Raw genomic sequence first — 17553 nt, 5'->3', positions numbered from 1 at the left:
AAGCTCCTAGTCGCCACATTCCAGCGCCTGTCCGGGGAGGCTGATATCAGGAACCAGATTTACTATGACAAATAGATTTAATGTGCCAGGATGTATTGCAGGGTGCAGTGAGATGTAGGAGAGTTTCCCCGGCTTTGATGTTCCTTTGAAAGCCATTCTCAATCAGTGTTTTTTTACCTGATCACATTATCTGCTTCTTTTTTTATCCAAACACTGCTTCATCCACACTCACGATATCAGCCACTCGTGTAAAGACTTTCGATCAATGCCCACTTTCTATTGGACTGGATTTGTTTATTGGCAGCAGAAAAGATGCCAAGTTTCTGGAAATGTCCGAAAACCCAGCCCCCTCCCCTAACTGAGCGGCAGCGCGCTCAGAACCCAGCCCCCTCCCCTCACTGGGCGGCAGCGCGCTCAGAACCCAGCCCCCTCCCCTCACTCAGCGGCAGCGCGCTCAGAACCCAGCCCCCTCCCCTCACTGAGCGGCAGCGCGCTCAGAACCCAGCCCCCTCCCCTCACTGGGCGGCAGCGCGCTCAGAACCCAGCCCCCTCCCCTCACTCAGCGGCAGCGCGCTCAGAACCCAGCCCCCTCCCCTCACTGAGCGGCAGCGCGCTCAGAACCCAGCCCCCTCCCCTCACTGAGCGGCAGCGCGCTCAGAACCCAGCCCCCTCCCCTCACTGGGCGGCAGCGCGCTCAGAACCCAGCCCCCTCCCCTCACTCAGCGGCAGCGCGCTCAGCCTTCACGCCGATCGGCCGTTAAACTGCCTGGGCGCGGGACCGTCGGCTCCCATGAAACGTCACAGTCTACCGGATGCGCATGCCCAGGGTGGCAGATACGTCACCGAAATGGAGCTGGACTCGGTTCACCAGCGCGCCCTGTTTCAGATCGCTATCATTAACGCGGAGGCGCAGAGCTGCTTCCTGCCAGAACCTTCGGTGTTTGCGGGTCGGTTTGTGAGGGAAGGTGAGAACAAAATCATCAATGTTAATGTTTCAGTCTGAACAGAAAGACCGTTTGCAGAAATTAATTAGTGAAGATCTGTGATACTATTGTTATAACATTAAGAAAAGGACGATTTGCTGACTGAAGTTCGGCGACAAAATGGAGCATTTCCGCTTTTCACCCGAAATAAAACCCGGGGAGGGTGGAGTCAGTGAGATCAGACAGTGTGTAACCCGGGGAGGATGGAGTCAGTGAGATCAGACAGTGTGTAACCCGGGGAGGATGGAGCCAGTGAGATCAGACAGTGTGTAACCCGGGGAGGATGGAGTCAGTGAGATCAGACAGTGTGTAACCCGGGGAGGATGGAGCCAGTGAGATCAGACAGTGTGTAACCCGGGGAGGATGGAGCCAGTGAGATCAGACAGTGTGTAACCCGGGGAGGATGGAGCCAGTGAGATCAGACAGTATGTAACCCGGGGAGGATGGAGCCATTGAGATCAGACAGTGTGTAACCCGGGGAGGATGGAGCCAGTGAGATCAGACAGTGTGTAACCCGGAGGAGGATGGAGCCAGTGAGATCATGATGTGGAGATGCCGGCGTTGGACTGGGGTGAGCACAGTAAGAAGTCTTACAACACCAGGTTAAAGTCCAACAGGTTTGTTTCAAACACGAGCTTTCGGAGCACGGCTCCTTCTTCAGGTGAATGGAAAGGCTTGTTCCAGAAATGTTTATATAGACACAGTCAGAGATGCCCCGGAATGCGAGCACCTGCAGGCAATCAAATCATCAAAGATGCAGAGAGAGAGGTAACTCCAGGTTAAAGAGGTGTGAATTGTCCCAAGCCAGTTCAGTCGGTAGGCCTCTGCAAGTCCAGGCTTGTTGGTACGACATCTTCTTCGCAGCCTCCAACACATCATCAGCGAGGATGGACATCTTGCCAAGGTCATCCCCACACCCCCACTACTGGCCTTCAAACAACCGCGCAACCTCAAACAAACCATTGTTTGCAGCAAATTACCCAGCCTTCAGAACAGCAACCACAACACCACAAAACCCTGCCAGGGTAATCTCTGCAAGACATGCCAGATCATCGACATGGACACCACCATTACACGTGGAAACACCACCCACCAGGTACGCGGCGCATACTCGTGCGACTCGACCAATGTAGTCTACCTCATACGCTGCAGGAAAGGATGTCCCGAAGCGTGGTACATTGGCGAGACCATGCAGACACTGCGACAACGAATAAACGGGCATCGTGCGACTATCAACAGGCAGGACTGTTCCCTTCCAGTTGGGGAACACTTCAGCAGTCAAGGACATTCAGCCTCTGATCTCCGGGTCAGCATTCTACAAGGAGGCCTTCAGGAGACGCGACAACGCAAAATTGCTGAGCAAAAACTTATAGCTAAGTTCCGCACGCATGAATGCGGACTCAACCGGGATCTGGGATTCATGTCGCATTACATTCGGCCCCCACCAACAAGCCTGGACTTGCAGAGGCCTACCGACTGAACTGGCTTGGGACAATTCACACCTCTTTAACCTGGAGTTACCTCTCTCTCTGCATCTTTGATGATTTGATTGCCTGCAGGTGCTCGCATTCCGGGGCATCTCTGACTGTGTCTATATAAACATTTCTGGAACAAGCCTTTCCATTCACCTGAAGAAGGAGCCGTGCTCCGAAAGCTCGTGTTTGAAACAAACCTGTTGGACTTTAACCTGGTCCAGTGAGATCAGACAGTGTGTAACCCGGGGAGGATGGAGCCAGTGAGATCAGACAGTGAGTAACCCGGGGAGGATGGAGCCAGTGAGATCAGACAGTGTGTAACCCGGGGAGGACGGAGCCAGTGAGATCAGACAGTGTGTAACTCGTGGAGGACGGAGCCAGTGAGATCAGACAGTGTGTAATTCTCCCCGATCTGCCAGTGTGCCCCGTTCTCATGCAATCCACCCGACGCCCACATTTGCCCCGATCCACACTCCCGTAGCTCCCACGCGCCCCCATCCACACTCCCGTCGCCCCCACGTGCCCCGATCCACACTCCCGTGGCCCTCACGTACCCCGATTCATCCTCCCGTAGCCCTCACGTACCCCGATCCACACTCCCGTAGCCCCTACGCACCCCGATCCACACTCCCGTAGCCCGTACTCCCCCGATCCACGCTCCCGTAGCCCCTACGCACCCCGATCCATACTCCCGTAGCCCGCACTCCCCCGATCCACGCTCCCGTAGCCCCCGCGCGCCCCGATTCACACTCCCGTAGCCCTCAGGCGCCCCGATTGACACTCCCGTAGCCCTCACGTACCCCGATCCACACTCCCGTAGCCCTCAGGCGCCCCGATTGACAGTCCCAGATCCCTCATGCATCCCGATCCACACTCCTGCACGCTCCCCGATCCACACTCCTGTAGCCCGCACTCACCCTGATCCGCACTCCCGTCTCCCGCTTCGCAGCACAGCGGCTAGCACAGTTGCTTCACAACTCCAGGGTCCCAGGTTCAATTTGTAGTTAGGGTCACTGTCTGTGCAGAGTCTGCACATTCTTCCCTCACTGGCCCTCATTCGCCCCGATTACAGCCGCACCCCACGCCCCCCCCCTCCCAATCTACCTGCGTGCCCTGCTCTCATCCCATCCTCCCTACGCCCGCACTCGCCTGGCTCCACACTCCTGTAGCCCACACGCGCCCCAATGCACACTCCCGTAGTCCCCACTCCCCCCGATCCACACTCCCGTAGCCCCCACTTGCCCCGATCCACACTCCCGTAGCCCCCACTCGACCCGCTCCACAATCTGTTGCCTCCACTCATCCCGATCCACACTCCCATAGCCCTCACTCGCACCGATCCGCACTCCCGTAGCCCCAACTTTCCCTGATCCACACTCCCGTAGCCCCAACTTTCCCTGATCCACACTCCCGCAGCCCTCACTCGCCCCGATCCGCACTCCCGTAGCACCCTCTCGCCCCGATCCGCACTCCCGTAGCCCTCACGCTCCCCGATCTGCATTCCCGTAGCCCTCACGCGCCCCGATCTGCACTCCCGTAGCCCTCACTCGCCTGATCCGCACTCCCATAGCTCCCACGCGCCCCGATCTGCACTCCCGTAGCCTCCACGTGCCCCGATCCACACTCCCCTAGCCCTCACTCGCCTGATCCGCACTCCCGTAGACCCGATCCACACTCCCGTAGCCCTCACTCGCCCCGATCCGCACTCCCGTAGCCCTCACGCGCCCTGATCTGCACTCCCGTAGCCCTCACGCGCCCCGATCTGCACTCCCGTAGCCCTCACTCGCGTGATCCGCACTCCCGTAGCCCTCACCCGCCCCGATCCGCACTCCCATAGCCCTGATCCACACTCCCGTAGCCCTCACCCGCCCCTATCCGCACTCCCGTAGCCCTCACCCGCCCCTATCCGCACTCCCGTAGCCTCCACGTGCCTCGATCCACACTCCCGTTGCCCTCACTCGCCCCGATCCGCACTCCCGTAGCCCCCACCTGCCCCGATCCACACTCCCGTAGGCTCCACGTGCCCCGATCCACACTCCTGTAGCCCGCAATCGCCCCGATCCACACTCCCGTAGCCCCGATCCACACTCCCGTAGCCCTCACTTGCCCCGATCCACACTCCCGTAGCCCGCAATCGCCCCGATCCACACTCCCGTAGCCCTGATCCACACTCCCGTAGCCCTCACTTGCCCCTATCCACACTCCCGTAGCCCCCACTCGACCCGCTCCACAATCTGTTGCCTCCACTCATCCCGATCCACACTCCCATAGCCCTCACTCGCACCGATCCGTACTCCCGTAGCCCCAACTTTCCCTGATCCGCACTCCCGTAGCCCCAACTTTCCCTGATCCACACTCCCGTAGCCCCAACTTTCCCTGATCCACACTCCCGCAGCCCTCACTCGCCCCGATCCGCACTCCCGTAGCACCCTCTCGCCCCGATCCGCACTCCCGCAGCCCTCACTCGCCCCGATCTGCACTCCCGCAGCCCTCACTCGCCCCGATCCGCACTCCCGTAGCACCCTCTTGCCCCGATCCGCACTCCCGTAGCCCTCACGCACCCCGATCTGCACTCCCGTAGCCCTCACCCGCCCCGATCCGCACTCCCATAGCCCTGATCCACACTCCCGTAGCCCTCACCCGACCCTATCCGCACTCCCGTAGCCCTCACCCGCCCCTATCCGCACTCCCGTAGCCCTCACCCGCCCCTATCCGCACTCCCGTAGCCTCCACGTGCCTCGCTCCACACTCCCGTTGCCCTCACTCGCCCCGATCCGCACTCCCGTAGACTCCACATGCCCCGATCCACATTCCCATAGCCCTCACTCGCCCCGATCCGCACTCCCGTAGCCCCCACCTGCCCCGATCGACACTCCCGTAGGCTCCACGTGCCCCGATCCACACTCCCGTAGCCCGCAATCGCCCCGATCCACACTCCCGTAGCCCTGATCCACACTCCCGTAGCCCTCACTCGCCCCGATCCGCACTCCCGTAGCCTCCACGCGCCCAGATCCGCACTCCCGTAGCCCCGATCCGCACTCCCGTAGCCCTCACGCGCCCCGATCCGCACTCCGGTAGCCCTCATGCGCCCCGATCCGCACTCCCGTGGCCCTCACTCGCCCTCCCCATTCCACCCTCCCCGCTCCATCCTCACACCTCGCCCTCCCGACTCCACCTGCCCGCCCCGACCTCCCCGCTCCACCCTCTCCGACCTCCCTGCTCCACCCTCCCCACTCCATCCTCATGCCTCGCCCTCCCCACCGTCACGCCTCGCCCTCCCCACTCCACCGTCACGCCTCGCCCTCCCCACTCCACCCTCCCCGCTCTATCCTCACACTTCGCCCTCCCGACTCCACCTGCCCGCCCCGACCTCCCTGCTCCTTCCTAACGCCTCGCCCTCCTCACTCCACCTGCCCGCCCCGACCTCCCCGCTCCACCCTCATGCCTCGCCCTCCCCGCTCCACCCTCACGCCTCGCCCTCTCCGCTCCACCCTCACGCCTTGCTCTCCCTGCTCCACCCTCACGCCTCGCCCTCCGCACTCCACCTTCACGCCTCGCCCTCCCCGCTCCACCCTCCCCGCTCTATCCTCTCACCTCGCCCTCCCGACTCCACCTGCCCGCCTCGCCCTCCTCGCTCCACTTGCACGCCTCGCGCTCCACCTGCACGCCTCGCCCTCCCCGCCCCACCTGCACGCCTCGCCCTCCCCGCCCCACCTGTACGCCTCTCCCTTCCCGCCCCACCTGCCCGCCTCGTCCTCCCCGCCCCACCTGCACGCCTCGCCCTCCCCGCCTCGCACTCTCCGCCCCACCTGCACGCCTCGCCCTCCCCGCTCCACCTGCACGCCTCGCCCTCCCCGCCCCACCTATACACCTCTCCCTTCCCGCCCCACCTGCCCGCCTCGCCCTCCCCGCCCCACCTGCAGGCCTCGCCCTCCCCGCCTCGCACTCTCCGCCCCACCTGCACGCCTCGCCCTCCCCGCTCCACCTGCACACCTTGCCCTCGCCGCCCCACCTGCCCGCCTCACCCTCCCCGCCCCACCTGCCCGCCTCGCCCTCCCCGCTCCACCTGCCCGCCTCGCCCTCCCCGCTCCACCTGCCCGCCTCACCCTCCCCGCCCCACCTGCCCGCCTCGCCCTCCCCGTTCCAACTGCACGCCTCGCCCTCCCTGCTCCACCTGCCCGCCTCGCCCTCCCCGCTCCACCTGCACGCCCCGCCCTCTCCCTGTTCCATTCATGCATCCTGCACTTGCCCAGATCCACCCCATCCCGTCCTGTACTCGCCTAGAGTCCATCTGCACTCGTCCCTTTCCACACTCATTCACTCCAGTTACGACAGTTTTTCAAAACAATTTTATTGCAGATTTTCTGAATGAAACAAAACAAAACCGCAATTTCCAACCCCCCAACAGCTGACAATGACTAGCTCTTTAAAACACAGAATGAAAGGGCACTATATTTTCTAAAGCCCCTCAATTGCATCCCTTAATGAATACTTAATTTTCACAAGGTGCAAAACGCCATAGGATCCCCCAGCCATACCAACGCATTCGGTGGAGGAGCTGACCTCCTCTCAGACAGCATCGCCCGAGTGCATTCAGCGAGGCGAAGGCTAATACATCCTCCCCCGCACCTCTCTGCAGCTCCAGCAGCTTTGACACCCAAAATATGGCCAGCTGCGAACTGGGCTCCAGTTCTAGGTTTAGAATTGCCGTCATGGTGCTGAAGAAGGAAACCTAAAATCTCACCAGCTCAGGACATGCCCAGAACATACGTACATGATTTACCGGGCCCCTCCCACAACGCTCACACTATCTCCACCCGATTCAACCGATTCATCCTAGCTCCAGTTAAGTGTATCCGGCGTACCACCTTCAACGTAGCCCCAGTTTCGCACACAACAAAGTAGCGTTCACCAGACATAAGGCCTCACACCACACTGCAGTTATGAATGAGTAGAAATATATTACATCCTTTCGAGCATATAAAAATCAAGGGGCTGATGCCTCAATGTTGGAGCAGTGGTGAATTTGAATCAATTTAAATCAATTTTTCTGCTCTATTCCAACCCGAGATGTTTTGATTTACAGCTGACACGTTAACTGAGATGGGACAATTATTGTGCAAAGCCTGCTGCAATTGTAGAAGCTCAAATGAACAGGAGCATTATAGTCTGGTTCCAGGAATCCATGTTGATGGAGTGGACTGGACAGATACTGGGGAAGCATCTCAGAAAACCGGAACCATCAACAATGCTCATTCTGTTCCCGGGGAAGATGATCAGCCCACAGGAACTGGTACCAATGAACACAGTCAGATTCAAGCTCCTGCTCCTGGGGAAGGGGATCAGACCACAGGAACTGGTACCAATGAACACAGTCAGATTCAAGCTCCTGGGGAAGGGGATCAGACCACAGGAACTGGTCCCAGTAAACACAGTCAGATTCAAGCTCCTGCTCCTGGGGAAGATGATCAGACCACAGGAACTGGTACCAGTGAACACAGTCAGATTCAAGCTCCTGGGGAAGGGGATCAGACCACAGGAACTGGTCCCAGTAAACATAGTCAGATTCAAGCTCCTGCTCCTGAGGAAGATGATCAGACCACAGGAACTGGTACCAGTGAACACAGTCACATTCAAACTCCTGGGGAAGGTGATCAGACCACAGGAACTGGTACCAGTGAACACAGTCAGATTCAAGCTCCTGCTCCTGGGGAAGGGGATCAGACCACAGGAACTGGTACCAGTGAACACAGTCAGATTCAAGCTCCTGTTCCTGGGGAAGGGGATCAGACCACAGGAACTGGTCCCAGTGAACACAGTCAGATTCAAGCTCCTGCTCCTGGGGAAGGGGATCAGACCACAGGAACTGGTCCCAGTGAACACAGTCAGATTCAAGCTCCTGCTCCTGGGGAAGGTGATCAGACCACAGGAACTGGTCCCAGTGAACACAGTCAGATTCAAGCTCCTGCTCCTGGGGAAGATGATCAGACCACAGGAACTGGTATCAGTGAACACAGTCAGATTCAAGCTCCTGCTCCTGGGGAAGGGGATCAGACCACAGGAACTGGTCCCAGTGAACACAGTCAGATTCAAGCTCCTGTTCCTGGGGAAGGTGATCAGACCACAGGAACCAGCTCAGGGAAAGAAAATCTTTCTGGAGATATGTTACTAGTGAATGCCGCAAGCTATGATGGAAAAACAGGTTGGTAGAATTAAGTTAATTTCAATATTTCAGAAAAGAATGATTGATTCAACCGGTGCAGCAAATCTCTGCTGATTCACTAAACAATCAGCATAAATTAGTAGTACAGTTGGTGATAGGGAATTGCTCCTAACGGCTGTACTTGATGCATTTTCCAGTTTCTCCTCTGCAGACGTAGATTTTAACATTTTCGTGTTATTAGAAAAAATGAATGGGATGCAAATTTAGTCTGCAGAATGGACACACCATTGAACCTGCACCCAAACACATGACTGCAAAGAACTGCAAATGTTGCCTTCCTTTCAGTGACAGAAGCAGGACATCATTGTCACCTTCACTGCTCATTGGCAGCACACAGATGGTGGCCATCATTTCACTGTTGCTGACGTGATACAATGGCAATGTGACACCTAAATGTCCAGGAACATTTTGGCTGCAGACAGTTCTGGGTGATCACACTCAAGGGCCTCATAGTTTGTGGACATAACATTAGGGGTTCTGGGGGAGGTGGGACCAGTACAAACCGGACGGTCTGCACCTGGGCAGGACTGGAACCGATGTCCATGGGGGGGGGGGGGGGGGGGGTTTCTAGAGCTGTTGGGGAGGGTTTAAACTAATGTGGCAGGGGGATGGGAACCGATGCAGGAAGTTGGAAGGTAGTAAAACAGGGACAGAAGCAAAAGGAAATAAGGGGAAAAATGCAAGGCAGAGAAGACATAGTCAAAAATCTAAAAGGGCGACAGTACAAGGTACAGTGACTGCGGGGAGCTCAGTGAATAGGCCCAGTAATAACAAAAGGAATAAAACTGGATATGTTAAGATTCAAAACAGAGGTAAAAAAAACCAACATAAGTGTACTTTACCTGAATGCTCGTAGTATTCAGAATAAAGTAAATGAGTTGATGGCACAAATCATCGTAAATGACTATGATTTAGTTGCATTACTGAAACATGGTTAAAGGATGGTCACGACTGGGAGTTAAATATCCGAGGGTATCAAACTATTCCGGGTGCTCCGGTTTCCTCCCACAGTCCAAAGATGTGCGGGTTAGGTGGATTGGCCATGCTAAATTGCCCGTAGTGTCCTAATAAAAGTAAGGTTAAGGGGGGGTTGTTGGGTTACGGGTATAGGGTGGATACGTGGGTTTGAGTAGGGTGATCATGGCTCGGCACAACATTGAGGGCCGAAGGGCCTGTTCTGTGCTGTACTGTTCTATGTTCTATTCGGAAGGACAGAGTGGATGGTAAGGGAGGTGGTGTTGCTCTGTTATTTAAGGATGACATCCGGGCAATAGTAAGGGATGACATCGGTGCTATGGAGGATAAGGTTGAATCCGGGTGGAAATCAGGAATAGTAAGGCGAACAAGTCACTGATCGGAGTAGTCTATCGGCCACCAAATAGTAACGATATGGTGGGGCAGGCAATAAACAAAGAAATAACTGATGCATGTAGAAATGGTACAGCAGTTATCATGGGGGATTTTAATCTACATGTCGATTGGTTTAACCAGGTCGGTCAAGGCAACCTTGAGGACGGGTTTATAGAATGTATCCGCGATAGTTTCCTAGAACAGTATGTAATGGAACCTACGAGGGAACAAGCGGTCCTAGATCTTGTCCTGTGTAATGAGACAGGATTGATTCATGATCTCATAGTTAGGGATCCTCTCGGAAGGAGCGATCACAATATGGTGGAATTTAAAATACAGATGGAGGGTGAGAAAGTAAAATCAAATACTAGTGTTTTGTGTTTAAACAAAGGAGATTACAAGGGGATGAGAGAAGAACTAGCTAAGGTAGACTGGGAGCAAAGACTTTATGGTGGAACAGTTGAGGAACAGTGGAGAACCTTCCAAGCGATTTTTCACAGTGCTCAGCAAAGGTTTATACCAACAAAAAGGAAGGACGGTAGAAAGAGGGAAAATCGACCGTGGATATCTAAGGAAATAAGGGAGAGTATCAAATTGAAGGAAAAAGCATATAAAGTGGCAAAGATTTCTGGGAGATTAGAGGACTGGGAAATCTTTAGGGGGCAACAGAAAGCTACTAAAAAAGCTATAAAGAAGAGTAAGATAGAGTATGAGAGTAAACTTGCTCAGAATATAAAAACAGACAGTAAAAGTTTTTACAAATATATAAAATAAAAAAGAGTGGCTAAGGTAAATATTGGTCCTTTAGAGGATGAGAAGGGAGTTTTAATAATGGGAAATGAGGAAATGGCTGAGGAACTGAACAGGTTTTTTGGGTCGGTCTTCACAGTGGAAGACACAAATAACATGCCAGCGACTGATAGAAATGAGGCTATGACAGGTGAGGACCTTGAGAGGATTGTTATCACTAAGGAGGGAGTGATGGGCAAGCTAATGGGGCTAAAGGTAGACAAGTCTCCTGGCCCTGATGGAATGCATCCCAGAGTGCTAAAAGAGATGGCTAGGGAAATTGCAGATGCACTAGTGATAATTTACCGAAATTCACTAGACTCTGGGGTGGTCCCGGTGGATTGGAAATTAGCAAACGTGACACCACTGTTTAAAAAAGGAGGTAGGCAGAAAGCAGGAAATTATAGGCCAGTGAGCTTAACTTCGGTAGTAGGGAAGATGCTGGAATCTATCATCAAGGAAGAAATAGCGAGGCATCTGGATAGAAATTGTCCCATTGGGCAGACGCAGCATGGGTTCACAAAGGGCAGGTCATGCCTAACTAATTTAGTGGAATTTTTTGAGGACATTACCAGTGCAGTAGATAACGGGGAGCCAATGGATGTGGTATATCTGGATTTCCAGAAAGCCTTTGACAAGGTGCCACACAAAAGTTGCTGCATAAGATAAAGATGCATGGCATTAAGGGTAAAGTAGTAGCATGGATAGAGGATTGGTCAATTAATAGAAAGCAAAGAGTGGGGATTAATGGGTGTTTCTCTGGTTGGCAATCAGTACCTAGTGGTGTCCCTCAGGGATCCGTGTTGGGCCCACAATTGTTCACAATTTACATAGATGATTTGGAGTTGGGGACCAAGGGCAATGTGTCCAAGTTTGCAGATGACACTAAGATGAGTGGTAAAGCAAAAAGTGCAGAGGATACTGGAAGTCTGCAGAGGGATTTGGATAGGTTAAGTGAATGGGCTAGGGTCTGGCAGATGGAATACAATGTTGACAAATGTGAGGTTATCCATTTTGGTAGGAATAACAGCAAACGGGATTATTATTTAAACGATAAAATATTAAAGCATGCCGCTGTGCAGAGAGACTTGGGTGTGCTAGTGCATGAGTCACAGGAGGTTGGTTTACAGGTGCAACAGGTGATTAAGAAGGCAAATTGAATTTTGTCCTTCATTGCTAGAGGGATGGAGTTTAAGACTAGGGAGGTTATGTTGTAATTGTATAAGGTGTTAGTGAGGCCACACCTGGAGTATTGTGTTCAGTTTTGGTCTCCTTACTTGAGAAAGGACGTACTGGCACTGGAGGGTGTGCAGAGGAGATTCACTAGGTTAATCCCAGAGCTGAAGGGGTTGGATTATGAGGAGAGGTTGAGTAGACTGGGACTGTACTCGTTGGAATTTAGAAGGATGAGGGGGGATCTTATAGAAACATTAAAAATTATGAAGGGAATAGATAGGATAGATGCGGGCAGGTTGTTTCCACTGGCGGGTGAAAGCAGAACTAGGGGACATAGCCTCAAAATAAGGGGAAGTAGATTTAGGACTGAGTTTAGGAGGAACTTCTTCACCCAAAGGGTTGTGAATCTATGGAATTCCTTGCCCAGTGAAGCAGTTGAGGCTCCTTCATTACATGTTTTTAAGGTAAAGATAGATAGTTTTTTGAAGAATAAAGGGATTAAGGGTTATGGTGTTCGGGCCGGAAAGTGGAGCTGAGTCCACAAAAGATCAGCCATGATCTCATTGAATGGCGGAGCAGGCTCGAGGGGCCAGATGGCCTACTCCTGCTCTTAGTTCTTATGTTCTTATTAGAGGTCTTGTAAGAGGATTACCTCAGAAATAAGGTCATCTTCTATCCATTAGGCAGCTGGGTGATATGCAGGCCAGCAGTGAGTGGGCAGAGGTGGTGGAAATATAGTTTCAGAATATGGCTGCAAGAAAGAAGAAGTCATTATTCTTGCACAATACCGAAGATAAGCCTAAAACTCATTCATACCATACCCTCTACTTAGCCTTGCCTCTGAGTCACAAGATTTCAGCCTCACGTCTACTACTGGACTTGAACACAATAATCAAGGCTGGCTGAGGTAGTGCTGCACTGTCAGAGGTGCCGTCAAAGAAGAGCAGGGGAGTTATGCTGGGTATGCATAGAGGGGATTTGAAGAAAAGTTCTTTCACCCAGAGGATGATGGGAATCTGAAATTCACTGCCTAAGAGGGTGGTAGAGGCAGAAACCCTTACCGCATTTAAGAAGCATATAGATGAGCTATTGAAACACCAGAGCATACAAGGCTCTGGATGAAGTGCTGAAAAATGGGATTAAAATAGATAGGTGCTCGATGGCCGGCACAGACCTGATGGGCCGAAGGGCTTCTTTTTGTACTGTAAAACTCCATGGTGTGACCTCTGTCTTCGTCCAGCTCCCTCTTACAGTTGCACAGTCAGCAGCCGAAAGTGAATTCCCCCGGTGCACAATTCCCTGGGGAAAAGGGACTACTGAGTTTAAGCAAGTGTTCAGTGGTCCTCATCAAACCTATAACCTGGATCAGTGGGGACTCTTCCCACTATTCCATTATTTAATAGACCTCCATTTTCTTATCTCAGTATTGTTTCCTTGCACATTATATTTGTATTCTGTGTTGCTCTGACCACCATGAATACCACTACATTTACACTTCCTGAGCACAGCCGTATGACTTCAGTTTGATTGCCCTCTTCTACCATTTTAATACCCAAATTTGTGCAGATGTTGGTGTTATCTGCAAATTTGCTTGCCATACTTCCAAAACTACTGTCAGCTCATTATTTCAGACCATCAGCAATAGCGAACCACGTGCTACGTCATTGTAAGAAATCATCAAGTTGAACCACATTCATTAATTATGAATTTTGGCTGTGGGATTGAAGACTGTTCAGAATCCCAAGTTTCAGATTTCCTCTGATGCATCAAGATTCCAGTGAATAATGTAACTTAAGTTTGAGGAACCTTTTCAAAAGTTTTCTGAAACAAGAGGTGGACAAATGTTCACTGGTTTCCCTCATCTACCGTCCGCAGAAACAACCAAATTTTGCTTTTTTTCAAAACTGTTGTGAATTTCTCGTAGCTTTAACTCTTTCCCAGTCATCAGGAATGGAGAATAAGAGATGTCCCAAACACTCTTTTCAGATGAAACGCCAATTTATATGTCCTTCAAATTCAAGAAGGTAGCTCACCACCAGCTTCTCAAGAATAATTAGCGATGGGCAATAAATGCTGACCTAGCCATGTCCCCTGACAGAATAATAACATTGGGATATTGGATTTGCTGCTTCACACTGCATTCATCTTTCATTGACACCTCATACAATTTGGATGATTTGGACATTTCAGTTCAGTGTGCAGGTTTAAGCCTGAACTTTGTCAAGTCATTTTAATTCTCCACTGCATTTCAACTCTGATCTTTCTGCCTTGAGTCTTCTATTCTAATGAAGCTCAATTTAAACTCAAAGGACAATATTTAATCTTTTGATTTGGCATGTTACAGCCTCAGCATGGAGTCCAACAATTTTCAGATCATAATCTCTGTCCCCATTTTTTGGACTGTTGGTGTGATGATGTTGTTATTCTCATTAACACACTAGACTTTTATTTTGTTCCTCCACTGTCCCATTATCTCCGAATTGTAATCTACACCATTACCCTTTTTTCTTTTACTCCCTCCCACTCTATCATACATCTTCACTTTAGTTCTTAGCCCCTTCCCCGGTCACTGCCTCTGTACTTGCTAAATACTAATTACATCTCCGATTCTGAAGGAAGGCCATTGTCCTGAAATGTTCAATCTTTCTTACTTTGCAGACTTTGCCTGGTATGCTTAGCATTTCATACATTTTCTGCTTTTACTTCAGATTTCCAGCGTCCACAATATTTGGTACCTGATATTAGCTTCCTGATTCCCCTCAAAATGTTAGTAATTAGGTGGTTGTAGAAGTGCAGGTCATGCCCAAGTCATAAAACAAAAGCAACTTAACTCCTGCCTGTCTAGAGTCTCTCTCGCTCCCTCTTGCTCCCCCCCAGTGCACATTATAGACCAGATAACTTGCCTAAGACCTGGTCCAATGACAGTAGAACTTCTGTATGAGATTGGAGGAAGTTGCAGGGCATAGGCCCCAGAAAGTTGAAGGTATGGTCGCCAGTGATGGGAATGTTGAAAACTGAGATCACAGTGAGTCAGAACTGACGGAACACTGAAATCTTGGAGGTTTTTAAATCAGCAGTAAATGAAAGAAAGTGAGATGAATCCACAAAATGATTGTCAAACAATAGCTAGACTTTAAAATGGATATGTTACTGGAACGGAGTCATTGTTAGTCATCAAGCAAAAGGGTAAATGGGACTTGGTACTATTTACAATATGCTTGCAGAATGTTGGAGAAACGCAGCTTCACAGTAGGTTCAAGGTGGGAGGCCAATAGTTGGGCTATTTGAATCTGCATAAGAACAAAAAATAGGCACAAGCATCGAGGACCATACAATATGTCGAGCCTGCCGGATGATTAAGTAGGATTGAACTTCAACTCCACATTGCCACACGCTCCCCATATCTCTTGATTCCGAGAGACCCAATGCTTCAGCCTGACATGTACTTAATGACGGAGAGCCCACAACCATTTGAGGCGGAGAATTCTAAAGACTTCGAAATTCTTTAAATGAAGACATTTTGGGGCGGCACGGTGCCCCAATAGTTAGCACTGCTGCATCACGGTGCCGAGGACCCATGTTCAATCACGGCTTCGGGTCACTATCCATGTGGAGTTTGCGCATTCTGCCCCATGTCTGTGTGGGTCTCAGCCCTACAATGTGCAGGGTAGCTGGATTGGGCAGACTAAATTGATCCTTAATTGGAAAAAACAAATTGGCACTTTAAATTTATATTTTTAAAAATGAAGACATTTTTCGTCTCAGTCCTTAACCTTTGACTCTACCGATGGACTTCTGGTGGCGGCAATGCGGAGCTAAGCCGCACGTTCGGCAGCTCCCGCTTTTTTGGGATTTTCGGGCTCTTTTAAGAGCCCGCAATGGCGCTGTTTCGACTTTTCCCCCGGGGCGGGGGGAAACACAGCCAGTGTGCCCAGCAGCCGGTGGATGGACTCGACCCTCGGAGAGCGGCGAGAGGCAGAAAAGGCAAGATGGCGGCGGGCGGGGAAGCAGCGTGGCAGCTGTGGGCGCGGGAGCAGCAGGAGCTGCTTCAGCGCTCCTTCAAGGAGCTCAAAGCAGAGATTCTGGAGCCGTTTAAGGCCTCACTGGACAAACTGGTGGCGACGCAGATGGCTCAGGCCGCGGAGATTCGGGAGCTGCGGCACAAGGCCTCGGAGAATGAGGATGAGCTTTTGGGCCTGGCAGTGAAAGTGGAGTCGCACGAGGCACTGCACAAGAAATGGCAGGCGAGAATGGAGGAGATGGAGAACCGCTCCCGCCGGAAGAATGTACGGATTTTGGGCCTGTCAGAGGGGCTGAACGGTTCGGATTTGGCGGCCTATGTGGTCCTAATGTTAAACTCGCTGATGGGTGCGGGGTCGTTTCGTGGTCCCCTGGAGCTGGAAGGCGCCCATCGAGTGCTGCAGAGGAAGCCCAGGTCGAACGAACCGCCCAGGGTGGTGCTGGTCCGTTTTCACTGCTTGGTTGATCGGGAGTGCGTGTTGAGGTGGGCGAAGAAAGAGAGGAGCAGCAGGTGGGAGAATACGGACGTTCGGATTTTTCAGGACTGGAGCGCGGAGGTGGTGAGGAGAAGGGCTGGCTTCAATCGAGCGAAGGGAGTGCTCCACAGGAAGGGGGTGAAGTTTAGCCTTCTACAGCCGGCTCGCCTCTGGGTCACGTACAAGGACCGCCAGCTCTACTTTGACTGTCCGGAGGAGGCCTGGGCTTTTGTCCAGGCTGAGAACTTGGATTCGGACTGAGGGGAAATATACTTTGCTTGGAGGCTGTGTCCTCTTGGGTATCCTTTCGCCCATTGTGGCTGTGTTTGCTGATGGTTGTTTCCTGTTTGTTTGTGCCGTTTTTGCTATTTGAGTTATGATTATTTGGGTTCTTTCGGGGTTTCTTTGGGGCTGTTGGTTATTTATTGTGGTGGGTGACTTCCGGTGGCGGCAATGCGGAGCTAAGCCGCACATTCGGCAGCTCCCGCTGAGAACGGACTTTGGGGCTCTTTTCAGGGCCCCCAACGGAGCTGTGGCGGCAAATCCCGACGTGGGAAGAGGTCAGGAGTCGACCCCAATGGTCCTATGGTCCGGACCAGGAGTGGGGTAAGGAGAAAACCGGAGAAAGCACCCCTGAAAAAGCGGGGGAAGGAAGACAAAATGGCGGCCGGCGGCGGCCTTGAGGAGCTGAGGCAGTGGGCTCAGAAGCAGCAGGCGACTCTGCTGCGCTGCTTCCAGGAGCTTAAGTTGGAGCTGCTGGAGTCGCTGATGGTAACCAACAGGGAGCTGATGGAGACCCAGACAGCCCAGGGGGCTGCGATCTGGGAGCTGCAGCAGCAGGCCTCCGAAAGGGAGGATGAGGTTGTGGCCGTGGCGGGGAAGGTGGAGATGCACGAGGTGCTCCGTAAAAGATGGCAGGAGCGGTTCGAGGAGCTGGACAACCGGTCGAGGAGGAAGAATTTTCGGATCCTGGGCCTCACAGAGGGGCTGGAGGGGTCGGACCTAGCGACCTATGTGGTGACTATGTTAAACTTGCTGATGGGGGCTGGGTACTTCCAGGG

General features: G+C 52.6%; 1 protein-coding gene across 5 annotated transcripts in view; it reads left to right on the top strand.

Annotated features, from left to right (window-relative positions):
* Window positions 1–716: 716 nt before the first annotated feature.
* LOC119967839 (NACHT, LRR and PYD domains-containing protein 3-like) overlaps window positions 717–17553 on the top strand; it is a 33602-nt gene continuing 16765 nt past the window's right edge. Inside the window, exons 1-3 of one of the 5 annotated variants that reach the window (XM_038800878.1) lie at window positions 720–965; window positions 7545–7943; window positions 8130–8660. In XM_038800878.1, coding sequence (XP_038656806.1) covers window positions 791–965; window positions 7545–7943; window positions 8130–8660 — 1105 coding nt within the window. In that variant the 5' untranslated portion in view covers window positions 720–790. Of the gene's footprint in view, window positions 966–7544; window positions 8661–17553 lie in introns of all 5 variants that reach the window. The other 4 variants (XM_038800876.1, XR_005461085.1, XM_038800877.1 and 1 more) reach the window with 4 other exon arrangements.

Source organism: Scyliorhinus canicula, chromosome 6 (assembly GCF_902713615.1).
Source record: "Scyliorhinus canicula chromosome 6, sScyCan1.1, whole genome shotgun sequence".
NCBI lineage: Eukaryota > Metazoa > Chordata > Chondrichthyes > Carcharhiniformes > Scyliorhinidae > Scyliorhinus > Scyliorhinus canicula.
This window is presented reverse-complemented; position numbering and strand designations above follow the sequence as displayed.